We start from the raw sequence: 22,073 nt of genomic DNA on the forward strand, positions 1-22,073 counted from the left end.
TGGATAGCACTCCTGTGCCCAGAGGCTCTCGCTCTGTGCTGCCCAGACCCTGCTTGTCCACAACTCCGCAGCTAGAATGCTGGAACTTTATTTTTACCTCTACCATTCTCATCCCCAAAATGTAAAGGGTAGTCAGTGTCCTGTATTTTTGACAAAGCTTTTCATTAGGAGACAATGCTCTCAAATTACCCACAGAGACGGCATGTTGCTTTCTGAAATCAGTACAATTTTTTGATCCCTAATTATCTTTATCTGTTAAGACCAAAGGTCATCTTTTCCAAGGTGAACTATGCTGCCACCTTTAATGCCCACGTGTGTACTATGCTCAGACTCACCAGAAGGGGGAGTGCCTGCGTCAAGTAGGGAATTCAAGCACTCCCCGTCAAGGGGACAGTCCTTTGTTCCAGAATTCATAATCCGGTGACACTGTTTTTTTACATATACATACAATCACCAGAGATCCAGAAGATGGAGGCGTCTCAGTTCTTCCCGGTCTTCATCCATATTTGTCATAACATAACCCATGCTTATTACTACCAAAGTGAACTTTTCCGTGATTTGCACAGATCTAAATTCTAGTCACGGACTAGAGCACCTGAGTTACCTGATTCCAAGTTGTCAGTGATTCCTCCCCATGCTCCGCTGCATACCTAGTAGCCTATGCAGAGCAGAAGCATCACACGGATTAAGAACACAGACTCTGGAGCCAGGCTGTGTGGACTGAAATCCTGACTCTGCCACTTGCTAGCTTGGGTAAGATGCTTAATCTCTCTGTGCCTCAGTTCCCTCATCTGCAGAATGGAAACAGCCATGGCGCCTCTCTCCTGGTCATTGTGAAGATGAAATGAGTCACTAGCACCAGTACTTAGAATGGTGCCTGGTACACCGTGAATACCGTCTGCGATTTTGCCCCTTCTACTGTTACTACTCTGTATCTAGACACCATCATCCTGGAACAGCATAGACAAGGAATACAGCAGACACTGAATCTGTCACCTTGAAAGCAGCTCAGCAAAGGAAATCTCATCGATAGATTTCATCCTACTTGGAGTCAAAGCTTCTAGCAGGGGCCACAGGAAAGGAAGCGGCAACGCAAAATTCACAATAGAAAGGATTACTTACCTTAGATTTCGCTACGGAAACTCAGGGTGGTTAAAAGCCACAGGAAGATATATGGCTCTAATCATTCTGTGTGGTTCATAGACAGCCATCTAGGGGACCCTGCGCTATGGAAGATCTTGACAGAGCCCCGAAAGCTTGCTCTGCTGCCTGAAACAGTCCACTCACACATTACCAATACTCTTACTTCACAGCACGATTTCCACATTCCCTCCAGTAAGAATACTTCCGCACTCCCAACATTCTTCCAAATGTCTACCCCTATTACCTGAGTTCGTTTTTATGGATTTCCACTATTTTTCTTTCCAGCTTCTGTGACTGCTTGGGGAAAATCTCAAACTCACTGATGTAATTCTCAGGATGCTCGTCAGGATCATAATCGCCGAGCTCAGCTGTGACCAGTAAAAAATAAGAGAGGGATTAAGAACAAGAATAGGGTACTTATGCAATGGGTCCCGCCACCCGGATGAAGAGCTGGCAGTAGCTCACCCAACGAAATGTATTTGTAGCCATGGGAGGACCACAGCCTGAGGGTCTAGAAGCCCATATTCTAGCTCAGATGTGGCCGTGTGAGCTCGGGCACTCAACAACCTCTTCGAGTCTCGTTTTCTTCATCTATATAATAAAGGAGTTTAAATAGTTGTTTTTCAATGGGGCACTACCAGCATTTGGGGAGCTAAGTAATGATTGTTTCAGACAATCCAAGGCATGATAGGACATTTATCACCCTACCCATCAGGTACTGAGTGTTAGTGGCACACCTAGTCATTGTGACCAACAGAGATGCCCCCGTATTTCCAAATGTCCCCTAGGATGTTAGTGGAAAGTCACTGGATGTCCTCAAGGTTTCTTTCATAGCTAATTTTCTGAGTCTAGGAACTCTATGGCTGGAGCTGCCTGCTCTGAGATTTGCACAACTACGGTGCATCCAATTAAAAAAAAAAAATCACAACATGAAGGCACCCAAGAAGACTGTACTTAGAAATAAATGGAAAGCTCCTCAGATTACAGAGTGTAAATCTAAGCACGGGCAAGGGTACCAGATGAAGGTTGTTGCCAGGTTCTAATACAGAGCACCTCCAGAGGGTCTCTAAGGGCAAAAAGAAATGCTGGCACATCTCAGAGCTCCCAGAGGGCCTAGGAGAGGATGGACCTAGAATGTGCACCATCCACAGCCAGGAGCAGCAAAGGTGATGCTCTGGCCATGGGGATACTTTTTACTGATTGCACAAGCCTGCTAAGGAAAATGGGCCAAAAGGGGCAAGTGTCTCAGGCACAAATGGCCCGGGAAAGAAGATGAAATGAGGGTGGGAAAATTGTCTTAGAAGAACTTGATCACCAACATGACTTCGTAGTAGACAAAAATCAATATGCCTTGAGCACACCTGCAAAATCCCACCCGACTCTGTAATTTGTATCTACTGTCCTTTCATTGTTGGATCATCTAATGACTACAAAAGGACAAAACTGGGAGGAAAGCAAAGCTCTTTAAAGCTTCCTAATATATTTCAAATTACAGAGTCCTTAAAACTACCTAAAGTGTATATTCCACATGAGGAAAGACTTTTAAAATAAGACCCCAAATACCATCAACCATAGGAGGGAAATTAATCAAATCAAATTAAAACACTTCTGTTCATTAAAGGTAGTCACACAGTCAAAATAAGAGACAACAAATTGAAAGAATATATTTGTAAAGTGACAAGGGCTGATATCTAGAATAAAGAAGAAATCCCTACCAATCCATAAGAAAATAGGCAGGAAGACCAGGAGGAAGATGGCCAAAGGATAAAAAAAAAAAAAAAAATCAATACCCCGAGAGAGGTTCAAACTCATCAGTAGTCAGAGCTACGGAAACCAAAACAAGACATCACTTTACACCTATAAGATCAGCAAAACATTTAAGAAGTCGGATGATTCTACGTGTTGGCAGAGATATGAGGAAATGGAAATACTTGTACCCTTCCGGAGGATCCTTGATGCACACAGCTCTTCTAAAGAGCAAGCTGGGAATATTTAGTCAAATATTACAACCCAGCAATCCCACTTCTGGGCATGTATTCTAGGAAAACTAAGTACGAGAAAGGATATGAAGGCAACTTGGGTGTTCACTGTTGATGGAAACAATAAATAAAACATGAGCCATGTACCCTACTGGATGCTCCGTAGCAATTAAAAGGAATAGACGGAAACCCGAAAACCTGAACAGATCCCCAAAACAGTGTTTTGAGCATGAGAGGATTAAAATGAGTTTTATAGCCCCGTTTAATTTACAGAACTTAGAAGTGTATACACACAAAACAACGTCATCATTGATAAAGACGTATGCAAAGTCGGCGATCTATAAGGATGGAAATGGAGAATAATGAGAAGGCAAATCAACCAACCAATCAACTGATGGACCCAAAGGGACCAGTGAAGAGAATAAGCCATCGACTGATGATTAACCCAACCTGAGTTTCAAAAGATACACACCTAACACACCTACGCCCACACGCACACATACATATCACCTAGCGAGCTGGATACGGACCTGAAAATTTAGGAAATGGTACAACCCAAGGCTTCCATTGTCCATAGAGAATGGACCACAGATACAAAACTGGGTCACTTTCAATGCAAATGTCAGTTTGCATGGTGGTCGTTGAGGGAGCGCTTTGTTTGGCGCCGGTGATGGGGGGGGGGGTTCTCTTTCCAGGAAAAGTTGTGAGAGAAAATGAACTTGTACTGCTAAACACGGCAAACGAGTAGCTTGGAAAATGCCAGAAAACGAAGAGAAGAAATGCCATGGAACCGGCACTAGGTTGCTAACAAGGTAAATGTCAATGCCTCCCGCATCACGTGCGCTGCTTTCTTGTCCCTTAAAGCCGGTCTTTAACTGACTACACCTGAAGCAAAAGGCGGTTCATAAATGATTCAGGACTTGTAACTATTCAGACTATGAAGAGGAGGTGGGTAAGCGGGGGTGAAGTTATGACAAACGCAGAACGGACGGCTTGCAATCTGAAACAGGCCCTAGTGTGTTTCTAAGGGAATTTGACTGTCAGAAAAATCCAAAGAGCTGAAGCAAAAGGCTGAGTGCTATCGAGTGATGGTAAGTATAAAGGGCAAGCTTGGCAATGCTTTTCCCCTGGTTTGGAGAGGACTTGATCCAAAAGAACACGAGAGATGGGATGTTCCAGGGTTAACTCTGGCAGGAGCCTTCCCTGACCACCCTCGCTGAGTCAGGAGCCCCCCTGAGGTCATAGCAGGGACCTGGGTGTCGCTCTATTGAGCCATTCACACATCATCACATGCCTGTTTACTTGTCTGTCCCTCCCCCCTCCTCCCTCCCAGCCAGGGACTTCCTAACGCAGTGTGTGCACCTAGCAGCCGCTTGGTACGTGTTCAGAGAATGTGAACAAAGACATGCAGGAGGTAGGGAACCAGCCACTCTTTCCCAAGCAGAGAAATAAAGCAGACAGTAGTATGATTGAGGCAAATGCCCTGGTTCACTTAAAATCATTACTGGAGAACTTCCTGTACACCAGACACGGGGATACTATGGCGAAAAATGCCCCCCAAGTTCTACTTCCATGGAATTTAGAGCCTACCTTGAGGGGATGCATAAGAAGTCCCCAACAACTCAACAACATAATTTCAGATAGAAGTGCTTAAAAGACAAAAAATGGGTAGGAGACAGAATGAGGTGCAGGAGAAAGGCTACTTGAGTAAGTCCGGGAAGACTTCTCAGAGGAAGTGATCTCTGAACTGAGTTCAAATTCAGTTCTGAATATCTGGAACACACCAGGCAGAGGAGGTAAGAGTTGACAATCCCACCATGTTGCCATTCTGTCGCAGCAACAGGAAAGATATCATTTTTACCAAGAAAAGAAATAAACAGATCCCTAGGGTTTTGTGTCTCTGTGTCGCAATTTGTATTATGAAAAATGTATTCAGTACGTACAAGTGGCAACACTCCGGTACTGCCTGTGTTTTATATACTGAGAATATTCTGAAACTTCAAACACACTCCTTCAGAGCGTTAGCAAGAAGCCACTGAAAAGTCACATGACCTCCTGTTTTCTGGTCTTTTCCTCCACATTCCCTCTCTAAGCATAAACAGGTGCACCAAAGCGGATCTTTATCTGCATTTGTAATGATCTCTAGAGCTGCTGAAAGATCCCCCCAAACACCAGAGAACAGCATGAAGCCAGCTTTTACTGGATTTGTTACAAATGGCCCGTAGATGCTGCTGTATCCTAGAGCCGAAGGGTCCTTTCAAGGTCTGCCAGTCCCTTTCCAGCTCCGCCTTCTCCACACCATCTGTGCTCGAGGTCAGGGATAATAGTGCCAAGGGCCCTGATTGTCCAGAGGGAGAGTTGGTGGCTTTATTTCCAACATAAAGCAGGATAGCGAGTTTCCCGTTACAGATCCATAGTGAGCTTGCCCTTGGAGACTTGACCGTGATTTACTAATGCCTGAATGTGTTCTGAAATGCTCATGTGCTGGTCTGGTGCTTGGATTAGTATTGATCTGCTTTTCCCTTATGGAGGACAGCGCACCCTCACCAGGAATTTGCAGTCTCACGGGGAAGGAGGACGACTATGGGTTTTAACATCCCTTCCTTAGCTCTGCTGTAAGAGAGGTGGTCTTGGGAAGCACATACCCCACCTCGGGGCAGATGGAAGGACTACCTCCCATCACCATATCACTGTAGACTGACTTAAAGCTTAGGTATCTCCAAGGGTTTTAACACCTCTGCGGAAGTCTGCTGTGCCGCACTAGATGGATCCCGGGGGAGGGGGAAAGCGACAGGGACATGCTTTTTAGAATTCTCAGAAAGCACACACGCCCAGAAACAGGGCCCAAGGAACTATTCCACAGCACACAGCACCCCACAGGGACAGTGGTGGGAGACAGTGAAACCCCAGGAGAATGATGGGTGTCTCTCTTAAGCTGTGAATGAAGCTTGTAATTGTGAAGGCAGACAGTCGTCATGATCTGCTTATGACCCATCACAAGCTCCTATGTTATTCCAGACCCTTTATAAAGAAGACATGCTCATTTGAACACTGTCCTGCTCTCTCTCCCTCCCCCTCTACTCCCCTCTATCTCCCCCCCCCATGTCCATCTCCCCATCTCCCCATCTCCCCTCCCTTCTCCTCCCCTTCTCTCATAAACATATCATTAGCATCCACACCGCAAAAGGCTGGATCACTGGGGTACCTCCAAACAGGACTTGCCGCCAGCTGCCTCCCAACCGGCCCAGGGGAACAGAACACCTGAGTCATTCTTCACCTGACTCCCCCACACCCACCCGCCCCGCCCATAGCCATGCACTGCCTTGCGCCCAGGACACCACTTTCCAGGTGTTTTTTTCTTATAGGTAGAAACATCCAGAAGCCAACATCTGGGTCATATGTGCTTACTGTTTCCCACTGCCTCACCCTCTGGGGCTCATTCAGCCCTGAAAATAAGTCATGTGAAATCTTCACACAGCAGTGAAGGAGGTATGCCACCCCATTTAATATATGCTTAAAGAGCTGAGATAATTTGTCTATGCTGGAACAGCCAGTGGATGGGAAGTGAGACTCGACCTGAGTATGACAGAATGTGAGCCTGGCGCTCCCATGGCTAGAAAAACTGAAGAGTTCGATACACCGCAGGAGGACACATTTCTACACGAGGAATATATTATATATAATATATATTTTGTATATATTTTGTATACATTTATTTATATGTATAGTTTTAGAATTTATGTGTAAATATATTTTTAATTATTTTTAAAGTATTTTTAAAGAAGAAATAGAATTCATTTATATATAAACGCTTTGACATTTCATTTCAAACTGACACCCACCTCCCTGGACAGACTTTCGCCCTCAATATACCCAGCAGGCACCACGCCTGGCGGTCAGAGCTCACAGAGGGGTGGGCGGCTGCAGCCACACTTACCTTGAACGATACAGGCACCCAGGTAGGCAGCATCTGAAAAGGAGCACAGCAGTCGACCGTGGAAAATATCTCTTTTCATCTGCAGGTACAAAAGATACCTGCAACACAAAACAAGCGAGAGTCACCCTAAGTCTTGGCTGAGGCCTGGAAGCGGTGGAAGGATCGTTCTGCTCTACCCACCGGGGCCGCCAGAGCCCTACTCAGCTCCCCGGGGCAGCCGAGCCACACGCAGCCCCTCAGAGGGCAAGCCAAAGAAACGAGGGGCCCTCGGGATTCAGGGAACCTGACGTGACCCTGACCGAGGCGGCTGCCAAAGCTGGGCGGCTGGCCCTTCTTAAAGAGACACGAGGACAGAGGAAAGCCACAGGGCCCAGCAGCCACGGTTTCTGGAAGGAACTCCCGTGTGGTGACAACCACCCCCTCGCCCCTCGGGTACGGGTTGCCCACGCTCTGTGTGAAATCGAGAGTCCTCAAACGGACTCGATCGGAATCCAGAGAGGAGTCTCAGGGGCAGACAGACTCACATTAATCAATCTCAAAAGGACTTGGTTATGAGGCCAGAAAGCCAATTTATTCACAACTAGAGCTGTCCTCTGGTTAGTGCCCTGTCCCCCTCTCCAGGGACGGCAAACTCAGGTGCCCACGGAGCCAGGCAAACCTGATCATGAGCGAAATGGGCATGTCGAAGGGGGTCGGGGAGGGGGGAGGGCGGAATGGAGAGTGTGGGCTCCCGTGAAGGGTCAGCTGGCAACACAGCCCCATCCTGGTGCCGCAGCCCAGAGAAGCAGGCCAAGCGCACCCCGTTTCTCCGGAAAATCAGAGAGACTGGATTTAGGAGGAAAATCCTTTGAATTTTAAATGTTGCAACAAATTCTGTTTTTAAAAACACTGTAGTGCCAAATAAAAAAATACCCATAGGCTCATTTCAGCCAGGGGAAAGGGGCACAGACCCCTGGCTCAGGCCCACCGGGTCACCGCCCCTTTCGTTCTCCAGGCTGCCCAAGCCCTCTTCAGATTTACTCCTATTTCTCAGCCACGTTGATTCTTTCCTTCAAGGCTCACGCCTGGGGTCTACTGCTTCTGACTGAAGCGACTTTGCAGGTGTGTGCAGACTCTTCGTTTAGTTTCCTTTAACTCTCCGAGACAATCTTTTCTTTCTTCCAGGTTCTTGGAGCCAGGTGGGGGCAGCACTCAACTGGTCCCAGTTATCACTTCCAGTGCTCCAATGATCTGCTCTTGACTCAGTCTCCCAGGAGCCATGGGCACAGCCCCATTCAGAGAGTATGATTAACGTGCTGCGAGCACAGGTGCTGCCGGCCCGAGGGCACTGGAGCCCCCCAACTCTGGGCACTGGACCTTCGAAAGCACACTGGACACTCCAAAGTATTCAGAGGCTCACTGCTGTTTCCACTTGATGAATCCCTATCCCACACCTACTTTATGCTGTATACAGGACTCTGGGCACTGGGGACACTGCAGAGACTCAACGGACAGACACTCTTTGTCCCTGACTTTGTGCGGAATTGTTTGGAGGGCACAAAGGCAGGCCCTAAGAAATTTCTTACCCAGAGTCTGGTACACATTGCGTCAGAGGAACAGCATTACACATGGTAGGAAAGGACCCTGAGAGCTCCCTACAGGAGAGTCTCGCACACCTCAGTGAGCACGTGAATGACCCGGAGATTGTGCGAGAATGTGGAGTGTGATTCAGTGGATCGGGCTGAGGCATTAGAGTCCATATTTCCAAAAAGTATTTCTAATGGTGCTGCAGGCCCACAGTCCACACTTTGAGTACCCGGGCTCCAAACCAGTGGTTCTCAGCGCTGACTGCACATTAGAACCACCCCAGGAGAGTTTTCAAAAAAATACCAAGCTGCGGATCCTGCCCCCAAATCCAATTAAATTGGAATCTGGGTTCTCACAAAAACATGTACGCAAACGTTCATAGCAGGATTATTCATAATAGCTAAAAGGTAGAAGAATCCAAATGCCCATTGACTGATGAACAGATAAAAGGAAGCAGAATATCCATGCGATGGAATATTCTTCAGCCATAAAGAAGGATGACGTGTGGCTCTACACACAGCTGGATGAGCCTTACGCTACGTGGAAAGAAGCCAGACATAAAAGGCCACATACTGTGTGATTCTATTTGCATGAAATGTCCAGAATAGAGAAATCGAGAGAGACAGAGAGTAGCTTAATGGCTGCTGGGAGGTGGGAAGGACGGGAAAGCAGGGAACGACTGGATGGGTACTGGCTGATACAAATGTTCTGGGATTAGACTGCGGCGATGGTGGTACAATTTCGTGAATGCACGAAACCCACCGAGGTGTGCACTGCAGTATCTGCCGCAAGAAGCTAACACCTTTGAAAAATCAACTTTCTTAGAGTAGTTCTCAAATTCTGACCTGCTCTAAAATAACCTGGAGGGCTCATGAAAGTTCTGATTGCTGAGCCCTGTCCCAGGTCTGGAACAGGGGCCAGGTCCCCAGGTGCTGCTGCTGCGGGTCTGGAGCCCTCACTTTGTGGCCCTCAGCCGTAGACCAATCAGTCGACCGAGGTCACACAGATGGGATCAAATCTTTCCCTTTTTAAAGACTGTAAACTTCCAGGCCCAGTACCATGAAGTTTCTTGTCTACTTGTTCAATGTTACGCATCAAACAAGCAGCATTCCTTTCCATTTTTGATGAGTTTAGTAGTGAAAAATAGTTTCAAATAGCTATATACCGATGAACAAGAGGTTTGGATTCTCATCTCATTACTCTGAAATTAAGTTTGACAGAAGCTTCCAGAGAAAAAGAAAATCTGCTTTCACAACATCCGAGCTTGGGTCCCTGGATCAGTGATCTCTAGAGATAATCATAGATTACTGTGCATTCAACATAATCCACTGAGCCTTAGAAATAGCTTTGGTTCGGATACTCATGTTTTAATATAATAGCCGCCAAAAAATAATAATGCATCTCCTTTTAGCATCGCTCCTGGATGAAAAGATTAAGCAACAAAAGCACAAGAGGATCTCGGGCATACATTCCTGTGCCACCATTAACAATACTGCTTCCCTATCTAGCATGAACTTAAAGACGGTTATTAAAAAAAAAAAATTAAACCCAAAATACTACTTTGATTACATTCAGTTGTATCCAGCATTTACAAAAGCCCCAGAAATCTGAAGGATTGTAAGAGGGCTGTGTAAATGGAGAGATCAAGGAAGGATAAAAAGGGATCTCAAATATCCCTTTTTTATGAGTATTGGTGTTTTACTCTTCCCCCCTGCCTTTTCCCCAATGTTTCTTTACCCCTAAGCACTGTCATGAATGTGATCTTACGTTCTCGTGTAGCAAATTCTTCTTAAACTATAGATTAATCTTACAACAAAATAACAACTTACCAAAGTCTCTAGATTCATTCTGAATTCTAAGGATAGTACTAAGAAAAGCCCATTTCTACCCATGCAAGGACAGAACATTGTCTTAATTTCCTTTGAAGACATAAAAATGTTCACAACCTTCCTCTATTCATACCTCAGATACTCCGCTAAATGCAGGGAAATGCTAGAAAATCAATTGAGAAGAATTGGACTGGAGTTATTAACTAACACATGGTATTCTTCTCCTTTCAAATGGGACTTTTCTCAACAACAGAAGATCCATCCTTAACTTGTATCATGACACATATTCAATTTTTATCCTCCAGACTATAAAGAAAACAAATGACAAAAGGGGGCCATTTTGACATCTGACTAAATAATGCCCAGCATTAGTATTTGATTTAATCTTTCTAATTACATTATCGGCACCCAGAGGGCAGGACAAACTTTTTTTTTTTTTTTTTTGGTAGTTCATGCAGGCCCTGCCACATATCACATGATTCCACTTATACAAAACGTCCAGAATAGGCAAAATAAATGAGTAGATGAGTGGTTGCCAGGGGCCAGGGGAGAGGAGACTGAGTAGTGACTGCTAATGGGTACGGGGGTCCTTTTTGGTGATGAGAAAATGCTTGGAATGAGATACCGGTGATGGCTACCCAACAATGTGAATGTATTTAATGACACAATTAAATTGTACACTCGGAAATGGTGAAATTAGTTTATATTACGTGAATTCTACCTTAATATTTTTACGAAGCAGGTCAGATTGAAAAATGGCCACCACCACTTACAATGTCCATTATTCATGTGTCCCTCGTTTCCACCTGCCCCCATCCCCAAGCACAACCCTCACTACCGGCTGTGTGCAAATTAATCACAGAGAATGGCACCATCTGCTCCCTTACAAGGTCACGTCGGTGTCATGGTGGTCAAGCTTTACTGGATACTCGAGAATAAGGAGAAAGCAAAATATTCAACAACCCAAAGCATCACCTTGCCTGTCTGTTGCATTCAGACCTCTGCTGATTATTTCGAGAGATGATCGTACACAGTGATTTCTGTCACCTACTCAGAGTCTCGTCAAGAACTAAGCACTATCACCTTCCTGGGACCCTACTCAGCTGCATTGGCTGGGGCTGTTCTCAAAAGCAAAACCCCAGGAGGAGGACTGAATACGGCCCCAGCCCAGGAAGATCAGAAGGGAAGAGACCAGAGAATTGGAAAATTCCAAGTCAGCCTGAGAAGAGTCTACAAGTGGAGGGAAAACAGCCCCACGGTCGACCATTCAACAAGAGGAATGCAGGGTGACAAACAGTTCGTACTATCCAGCGATCTTTTCCCTTCCAGAACAGCTCAGATCCAAAGGATTGTCCAGGAGCTGCACTAGCTATGAATTTGCCCGTATCCTAAAGACCGTCATCTTCTCTTTATTTTTAGTGCCCCACTGTCAGATGTTTTCAGAGAATACCTCCCTCCTTATAACCACCACTTTTTTTGTGCAGTTAATTACACTCCCAATGACAACTGTTTGAAAAATCCCAAGACAATTAAGTGCAAGAGAAACATTCCAAGCCAAAATGCCAAACCCAGTGTCTGCTTCGTTGAGACGCTCTGCTCTAGACGGCAGGTACATTTAGCCTGGTAGGACTCGGAGGCCCTGGCTGGTTAAAGGTGCAGGTTAAACATACAAACAAACAAAAAATACCTTGTGAGCTCTTCTTTAATCTTCAAGGGTTCATGTGGGTAGAATTTCACTCTAAAGCACATGGTGTATGGTGGATGAGCTGAAACATCATAAAGAAAAGGCATGAGAAAAGCAGCAAAAGACCATGGACTCCAACACACACAGGAAAGTCAGCCGTGAAGTTACAGCCTAGCCTGGGGGGCGGGGCAGGGGAGAAAGTGATTTTTCTGGAAGAAGCAGATCTTATGCCCACGAAAACAAAGCCACAGTGACAATTAAACTCAAAGAAAATGCTTGACAGGACGCCCAAAGCAAATGCGGGACACGGGCAACCTAGTCAGTTAGCACAACTTTCCACATCACATTCTCGCCAGGTCATAGCTTCAAAAAACTTTTTTTTCCTTCCGATTCTTCCCACGCCCTAGTGACAGATAAATTGTCCACTCAGGTCTGGGCCCACTGAGATATTTTTCAGACAGTGAGGTGGAAAAATGTCACTGCACATGACTAGTTTTCCCAGAACGATGGTGCCTTTGAACTAAAATTGCGATTTTAAAAATGGAGTCAGCCATGCACAGATCCTACTTTGTATATTTTTAGTATTATTCCAGCATTATCTATGAGGCAGTCACTATGAAAACAAACACTTTTATAACTTCCTGATTTGTATGGATCAAGATAGCACTATGCAGATTGAAGTTCTGATTGAGGTTCATGATTCTAGAATGTTCTACGTGCATTAAATATCTGGACCTCAAGGACCAGCTAAGTGGATTCTACAGCATTTTTGATACCCTTAATTATAAAAACAGTGTTGACTTACAATAGTAATCTAATAAATACACACAAGTGTAGAAAGATGCATTCCAATTTCAATTAGCATGTGAAATGAACACCTTAAAGAAATACGATGGTTAGCATTATTATTTCTATGGATCTTACATACTCGCTCATGTTTTGCCTTTGTATCAGTACAGCTACTTGGGATCAATTCCGAGTCTACATCCAAATGCAAATATGAAACATCATCCTATTCTTGCCCAGATCCTCCTTCATAATAAGGAGGGGTTAACGCCCCAGCCATCTCTATAGCGCCTGGGGCTATTCTGTACGTAGACAAATTCTTTATGTAGAAAGAACTATCAGCATTAAATATGAATGCATAATGAGTATAATTTAATATGGAAAACAGTTCTTAAAAATAATTTGAAAGAAAGCATCCAAATCACAGGAAAACACAAGCATCTTTCTGGCCATCTCAGCAGAGAAAAACCAATTATACACACACGCCCACACACACAGATGTCAGAACTCTTTCCATTCAATGCCCTACTTCCCCACCAGGAACTAGCAAATTTTTTTTAACTGAGTTGGATGCTCCTAACCCGACCCCATGGTCTCTAGATTTAGGGAAACACTCTTCTGGCGCACTAGGAAAAAATAAACACCATCTATACAGCAAAGAACAAAGAAAAAATACCAATGATTCTCAAGTCATTCATCTTTCATGATATCTAGAATTTCAGTTTTGACTCAAAATATTTACTCTTTACACATTCCCCAGATTTCTTTTAGTTTGTTTAGGTCACCATGTTTAAAGGATTAAACCTAATTTTTTTTTTTTTATTGCAAAACCTCTGGATTGTCCTTAGGAGAGAGATTGAGACAGTTTTTATAAGAGAAGACAACAGGGCAAAAAATGGAAATAACATGAAAAAGGAATTTTTATTTCTTCTTTCTTTTATTAGTCTTCAAAATGAATATGTGTTTAAGCAGAACCAATGAAGATGATTGACAGATAATAGTAGACAGATGGAAAGATAGTGGGTGGATAGACGGATGGATAGGTGGATGGACAGATAACGGATGGACAGAGGGACAGATGGGTAGACAGACAGATGAATGGATAAACCATCCCCTTTCACTTTCCTTCACTTTGTCTCTATTCCTGTCCCTCGGGTCCCCACCCACCTTACCCCAAACTCTCCCACCACTGTCAACAACTTCATCTATATTCTTCCACCCTTTTTGCCAAACTCACACAAATATATGCCAATATGATTACATATGTGAGGGATTTTTTTTTTATAATTCATTCTCCCCAAATGAGATCACACTACATATGTTTCTCTTGCTTTTCTCACTTAACTCTATATTCTGCTCATCCCTCTGGGACAATAGTCAGAGATCTAACTCATTGTCTACACTAACTGCATCCTAATTCATATTATGGACATACCAGAATGTAGTCCACTATTTTATCATTCCGATCGTTCCCACATTTCTGCAATACAATTTTATTTATATAGAGCCTTGTGCACCGGTCATTAAATATTCATATTTTTATTTCTATAACACAAACTTCCAAAATTTGACTTTTGGGGTCAATGGGTATGGGCAAATGTTTAAAAGGGAGCTGAAAAATAAGGGAGAAGTTAGAATGGCAAAAATAGACAAGGCAAGAAACAACAATTGCTGGAGAGGATGTGGAGAAAGGGGATCCCTCCTACATTGTTGGTGGGAATGCAAGTTGGTACAGCCACTCTGGAAAACAGTGTGGAGGTCCCTTAAAAAGTTAAAAATTGAGCTACGCTATGACCCAGCCATTGCACTACTAGGTGTTTACCCCAAAGATACAGACGTAGTGAAGAGAAGGGCCATATGCACCCCAATGTTCATAGCAGCAATGTCCACAATAGCTAAATCGTGGAAGGAGCCGAGATGCCCTGCAACAGATGACTGGATTAAGAAGTTGTGGTCCATACATACAATGGAATATTACTCAGCTATCAGAAAGAACGAATTCTCAACATTTGCTGCAACATGGACGGCACTGGAGGATATAATGCTAAGTGAAATAAGTCAAGCAGAGAAAGACAATTATCATATGATTTCTCTCATCTATGGAACATAAGAACTAGGAAGATCGGTAGGGGAAGAAAGGGATAAAGAAAGGGGGGGTAATCAGAAGGGGGAATGAAGCATGAGAGATTATGGACTATGAGAAACAAACTGAGGGCCTCAGAGGGGAGGGGGGTGGGGGAATGGGATAGGCCGGTGATGGGTAGTAAGGAGGGCACATATTGCATGGTGCACTGGGTGTTATACGCAACTAATGAATCATCGAACTTTACATTGGAAACCAGGGATGTACTGTATGGTGACTAACATAATATAATAAAAAATCATTATAAAAAAAAAAAAGAAAAAAGAAAAATAAGGGAGAGTGCAGGGATGCCGTGAGCAGGGCCACCGGTGCGCGGGGAGCAGGACCATGGAGAAGCTGCGGAGGGTCCTGAGCAGCCAGGATGCCGAGGAGCAGGGGGGACAACGCAGGTCCTGGCTGCCTCCTCCCTCAATTTCAACACCAGGTGGACGTGGTTCGTCATCTGCTTCCCGTGTATTTTCTTCTCTATCCCTGGGACCCGACTGCTGGGGCTTCCAGGTGGCATGAAGTTTTTTGCAGTATTTTATATGCTTGGAAATCTCACTGCATTAGCCAGGACGGGCTTTTTAACGGGACCCAGGAAGCAACTGAAGAAAATGTTTGAAGAACAAGACTGCTTGCAACAATTATGATGCTTTTGTGTTTCATAGTTACCTTGTGTGCCGCTCTTTGGTGGCACAAGAAGGGACTGGCCTTATCCTTCTGCAGACTGCAGTTCTTGTCCATGACCTGGCGCAGCCTGTCTTACATCCCATATGCAAGGGATGCGGTAATTACATGTTGTTCTTCTTTCTGACGTCGAAAATCAGAAGCTCTTTGAAAAGAGCATTGGAAAGTCGACGTCCTGTTCTTGGTGAAGTTTGCTTTTCCTGACGTAATAATCGTTCCCCAAACAATGGCCTCGACAGGTTAAGATCATTTTGTGTACTGGTGGGAACTACGTGCTTGATTAAACTGTTAAATGCTTTGAAAAATAAAAAGGGAGCTGAAAAATAAAAGCCCACTGAAGACAAATTGGAGAAAGAAGGATCATAGAAGATGGTCCCAAACTAGAGCTGGCATCTTCTCTTCCTCCTGGTCAGCCTATCTGCATACTGTGCCCTGGGCTGGCTTCAATAGGTGTCTGAGCTCCTTGGCTACACATCGGGACTCCCATTCTGCCTAAGGAATCAGGCAGTAAGTCAGACAACTCCGCGGGCGGCCATCTTTGAACACCCCTTACTCACCTTCTACCCACACAACCTTGTTCTAAGCCCCAAGGCTCCAGAATGGTCTCATGCTTCTCCCACATGCAAAGCCCTTCCATCACTTGAAGGAACTCTTAAGCAGCACTTACCATCCTTCTGAGTCTTCTCTATAATAAACATCCTCCACCCTGTCAAATGCTCCTCGTATGAAACAGTTTTGAGTGCCCTCATCCTGGGTGTATTCTGGTCTCTGTTTCCTCAAGCCCAGGGCCCCAAGGGTTGCCACTCAGGTGAGAGGACCAACACCAGCCTCAGTTTGGACGTAATTATTGCCCCCCCTCAAGAGCCTCATCCCAATGTTGATTCACTCTGAGTTTATAATAGACCGATGCTCTTAATCCTTTTCATATATGCTGTTGCTAAGTTACACAGAAAGCCACGTCTGACATCTCTTTCCATTTTTCTAGGATGTGATCATGGGAGGAATTAATACAAGGTACTAGGGGTACACTCACCACTAGACCCATTATCAGAGAAGAGAGGAGAGCAGGCAGCAGAGAAAAACTTAGAGACACTGCAAGTCTGAAATTTTCTATCCATTTTCTTTCACCATCATATATACCCCTGCTGTGTCTTTCTCTCATATTGACCCAGCATCATTGACCCTGTGTCACCAATAAAAGAAGAGTTCCCCTATAAGTTCAAAGGGGCACGTGATTTTGACATAGTGAACCACGTGCAGCACCAGGGACCCGTGCTGACAAGAAGCTCAGCCTCATTGCCCAAGCCTGAAGAGGCCAGTGTTGGCAGTAGGCTCCTCCTTGAGAAACTCTCTTGAGGTTCTGGATGCAAAATTAGATTACAAAGCAAAGAGTAAAGTTAAGGAATGCTTCTTGACGGGGTTGGAACAGTCTGAAAAGATAAATAATTTCCCCAAAAAATGTTGATCTAGTTATGGATGACAAGAATTATGAGAGTATGGAGCCGTATTTCTCATTCAATGTTTTATCCCCAGAGCTAATTATTGATAAAAGATGGACTCGGTCTAGCTGAATGAATGATTAACCCCAAGCTTTGAGGCAGATGTCATAGAGAAAGGCCATGCCCTGCCATCACATTCATCCCATCAAAACACTTGTCTAGAAGGTCCACAGTCTGGATGATTATGGCAATTCCTATAATTTAGATTTTGAAAACCTCTGGTCCTGTATCTTCAGTTTCTGCCCTTCAACATCTGGAACAAATTCAGACTCTGGAGTTGATGAGAATTGCTATTTCTTTTTTTTTTTTTTTAAGATTTTATTTATTTATGTGACAGAGAGACAGCCAGCGAGAGAGGGAACACAGCAAGCGAGTGAGAGAGGAAGAAGCAGGCTCCCAGCAGAGGAGCCCGATGTGGGACTCGATCCCGGAACGCCGGGATCACGCCCTGAGTCGAAGGCAGACGCTTTAACGACTGCGCTACCCAGGCGCCCCGAGAATTGCTATTTCTAAAGGGAGTATTAATTAATTCAATCAACAAATACTTATTGAGTACCTAGGAGGTATTAGCTATAAGTTTAGATGTACAAATAACAGTAGCTATAAAGAGATAAAAATTATGTCTTCATGGGGGGCACCTGGGTGGCACAGCGGTTAAGCGTCTGCCTTCGGCTCAGGGCGTGATCCTGGCGTTCTGGGATCGAGCCCCACATCAGGTTCCTCCGCTATGAGCCTGCTTCTTCCTCTCCCACTCCCCCTGCTTGTGTTCCCTCTCTCGCTGGCTGTCTCTATCTCTGTCAAGTAAATAAATAAAATCTTTAGAAAAAATAAATAAAAAATAAAACTATGGGGAAAAAATAAAAATTAAAAAAAAATTATGTCTTCATGGAAGACATATTTTAGTGGAATAAACAGGTATAAAATCAATATTAATAAATGAAATATACAGGACATGAGAAGATCATAAATGCTACAGTCAAGAATAAAGCAGAAAAGATTTAAGGGGTGGGAAAAAAAACACACCCCCACCTCTCTTCCCTTTCTCCTCCCCACTATAACCAAATTCATGCATGTAAGGTGCAATTTTCTTTACTACCTTCTAGAAAACCAAATGAGGGGAAAATATAATTTAAAATTTAAAGTCACTAAACAAGAGGATAGGGAAAAAGTCACCCCCAAACGTGTTGACACTGGTTTGGGGTCAAAAGCCCACCTTTGGAGCACTGGCACGCACCCATACCAAGGGGTTAACTGCTGAACAAGTGAAACAGGTAACCAAAGGGTTAACGGGACTCATAAGTGCAACTGTAACTTTTTACCCAAATCTGCTTGTTCTTGGAACACAGCCTGCAGCCATGGTTCCACAGATGACATTCCTAGACACCATGATAACAAAACGTTGATTTAGTTGCTTTGCAGAGACTCAAAGCTTCACTGAGAAACTGGCCAGAACTGGTGAGGACCACTGGCCATCTCTTGGGGCATGTGCGTGAGTCCAATGGATGAACTTTTGACACCGAACTGCCTAAAACTCAACCCTTGGATCCTACTAAGGATGCCATGGACAAGGTAGGCACAAGAGCCACACAGGTGCAGAAAACAAGTACGACCCTCCCCTACTTATTATCTGATTCTGAAGTCAGGTAGCTCCTCTCCCCTGCTCAGATCCTTTTTCCTTTGCCTTTAAGTACCCCCGAGTCTCCAGCTTTGGGGAGGCAGATTCGCAGCTTGCCCTCCTGTCTCCTTGCTTGGCTGACTCTTGAATCAACCCTTTCCTTGCTGCATATTTGAGGTCTTAGTGACTGGCTTTGCCGTGCATTGGGCAAGCGAACTTGGATTTATATACAAAGGGAGACTTCCCAGGGTCAGCCTGGCAGCTGGCTGGGACATGTGGCAAATCCCCTTGTGGGGATGAGCCCATCCTCTTCCCCAAGAGACTACGGGTCTCTGCCATTCCAACTTCAGGTCGTCTCATTCTTAAGCTACCGGGAAAAAGGGATGAAGGATTTTACTTGTATCTGTGCCAACCATTTGGTGCATAATCAGTAGCTGGAAACATCTGATGAAGGACCTACCTGTGGAAAAGGAAGTGCCAGGCATGGAGCCCACGCCCTGCACTGGGACCCTCCGCCACAGTGTCATCGGGAACAGCCACTGTGTGTCTTTACTAGACCGGGCAGCACGGTCACCCCATGCGGGAAGACACTGTAGCCCATTTCTTCTGTAGTGCTAAGGCTTCGGCATCAATGACAGGGGCACGTGGGGTGGTGGCCACCCCAAATCCCCAGGGGATGAGTCCCCAGATTTGGAGGGGGACTTCCAACAATGACCTCAAATAAGCCACCTAAATTCTCTGTTTCCTGCTCTGGAAGAGGGGCCAGCGCCAGGGGCCGCATCTACCTTCCACAGGTGTTCGCTCGGGCTCTCGGCAAGTGCACAGGGCCCATGGCCTAAGTCCGAGTTTTTGTTTTGTTGGGATGTTTATCCTACTCCTGCTGGAACAAGAGAAGGAGATGGAGAAGACTGAATTGAACTCGGCTGAAAAACATGTACTCAGCCATGTAAGTGCTAAGAGCAGGAATACCAGTGAGGAGCAGAGGAGGGCAAAAAAGGCAAAAACCCACTTTAAAAATGCCTAGAGCATGTCACTGTGCTGAGAACAGCAGGGCCCCTCTCTTGCAGACGTCCATTACCTGCCACACGAGGGCTGGGGAGGCCAAGCGTCTCCGCAGGGCAGCTCAGTGGCCCCTTTTCTCATCAGCAGATCCTGGGGTATTATCATTTCAGTAGTTGGTTAGCACTGAGAACACGGGGGGAGGAACAGCCATTGACAAAGCAGAGACAGATTTTCCCATCTCCACTTTGAGATCTTGCCCAGAAATGGGGTTGGGGACATGCAATGATTTGCTGAGCAGGGTCCTGGGTGAAAACAAAGACGACGACTTTCTATTTTTTAACCAATGACCATCCTCAAATCTTTGTAAAAAAACAAAACAAAAAAAAAACCAAAAAACAGGGGTTTTTTTGGGGGGGAGGGAGGGTTTGAGAGAGAAACATCACTTAGCAGCCTTTCATAAAAGGCAGGAGTCTTCCTCTAGTCCTTGTATAGAGTTACATGGAAACAAAAACTGTAACTTCAGGAATATACATGTAAACACATGATCGTTGTCATATATACTCAGGCTGACAGCTATGAAAAATTCCCCCGAACTCCTTTATTTATTTTTTTAAAAGATTTTAGGGCACTGGCTGATTCGGTTGGTTAAGTGTTTGCCTTTGGCTCAGGTCATGATCCCAGGGTCCTGGGATCGAGCCCCTCTGTCATCTAGCTCCCTGTTCAGAGGGGAGCTTGCCTCTCCTTCTCCCTCTCCCTGCTGCTCCCCCCTGATTGCACTCTGTCAAACAAATAAATAAAATCTCGAAAAAAAAAAAAAAAAGATTTTGTTTATTTGACAATGAGAGAAAGCATGCATGTGAGCGGGGCTTGGAGGAGCAGAGAGAATATCTGAAGCTGTGAGCACAGAGCCCAATGCAGGGCGTGGGGCCTGATTCCATAACCAGAGATCATGACCTGAGCCTTAACCAAGACAGAGGTTTAACCCACTGAGCCACTCGGGGACCCCTCCCTAAATTCCTTTAAACTGCAGTTGAAGGTTAGAGTGGCTCCAGCAGATGCAAGGGCAATGCCTATACCCAGACTACGGACTACGGCTCTGCTGTGTCTCCCTCCTCTAGGAGTCCATGGGGGGGGGGGGGGCGTTGGAGGGGATGATCCATTGTCAGATTTTAAGACTCTGGAGAAACATGGCAAAGGGTTTGTTGTTGCCAGCAAGGCCTCTAGCACCCTGCAAATAGGAGGCTTGTTTTCCAAAGGGCCCCAAGCAGTCATCAGGGCTCCTGGCCTTTTTAGTACGAGTGATAACTTTCTTTATTCCTAACCCAGTGAACAGTGTCCCTCCCATGTCTTTCAGGGAGGGTGGGGGCTTCAGTGAGAACCGAAGGGCACACCCCACTCCGCTGTGCATGCAAGATGCATCGTGACACCGACGTTTTTCATCAGTGCTGCTTTTTCCAGGGCGAAACCGCTCCAGAGCGCAAACCCTCTGCACATGCGCAAAATGACACTTGAGTTCCAAAAGGGCAGCACATTACTCACTCATTCAATGAACTGTAACTCTCGGGATAGGTTTTAACGAGCCAGCCGGAGAACTGCTCTCTTAAGGACTGCTCTCTTCTCGTTGGAAACGGTTCTGATCGTTCCGCGACAACTGTTACTATCATCGTCATCGGGAGTGATAATCCCTCCGTCACTCTTCTACTGAAAGGACAACCAGCAGCCTCCAAGACGCTACAGGCACTGTGTTGCCTCTACTTCCAAAGCAGAGAGGGTTTTTTTTTTTTTTTCATTGTATTTAATTCATCTTCCTCCTGTTACAGTTCTCTTGGGTTGGAATCATACACATAGGCTTGCCCACACACATGCATGCACTGAGAACTTCGTAGGGGATCCTGGATCGCCCAGTCACTGCCTCCCAAACGCTTGTTCTCAGAATCCTCTGGCTGCCTGTGCTGTTCAGGAGAAGCTCTAATAAGGACTCTGAGGTCTGACATGTCTAATCTCAAGTTCGACACTGGACAAATTGCTATGGCCAAGCTGAAAACTCTCAGCTTCCGTTTCCTCCTCTGTGAAATGGGGATACTAATGGAACCAATCGCCTAGAGTAGAGATCAGCGAACTATCTCTGTAAGGGGCCAGAGAGTAAATATTGCAGACTTTGCAGGCCTCTGGGTCTCTGTCTCCGCTACTACACTTAGCTGGGGCAGTACCAAAGCAACCA

The 22,073-nt window shown here is 45.2% G+C and overlaps 1 protein-coding gene and 1 pseudogene across 2 annotated transcripts in view; one reads left to right on the plus strand and one right to left on the minus strand.

Annotated features, from left to right (window-relative positions):
- Nucleotides 1–22,073, minus strand: part of FRMD3 (FERM domain containing 3) — a 287,242-nt gene that overhangs the window by 94,800 nt on the left and 170,369 nt on the right. For both annotated transcript variants that reach the window (XM_045780850.2, XM_045780849.2), the window contains exons 4-6: nucleotides 12,142–12,220; nucleotides 7,060–7,157; nucleotides 1,388–1,511 (exon numbers count right to left, since the gene is read on the minus strand). In XM_045780850.2, the coding sequence (XP_045636806.1) occupies nucleotides 1,388–1,511; nucleotides 7,060–7,157; nucleotides 12,142–12,220 (301 nt within the window). The remainder of the gene's footprint in view (nucleotides 1–1,387; nucleotides 1,512–7,059; nucleotides 7,158–12,141; nucleotides 12,221–22,073) is intronic.
- Nucleotides 15,395–21,955, plus strand: LOC123781408 (vesicle transport protein SFT2A-like; annotated as a pseudogene).

The sequence above is a fragment of the Ursus americanus genome, chromosome 34 (assembly GCF_024610735.1).
Source record: "Ursus americanus isolate L20-20 chromosome 34, mUrsAme1.1.p, whole genome shotgun sequence".
NCBI lineage: Eukaryota > Metazoa > Chordata > Mammalia > Carnivora > Ursidae > Ursus > Ursus americanus.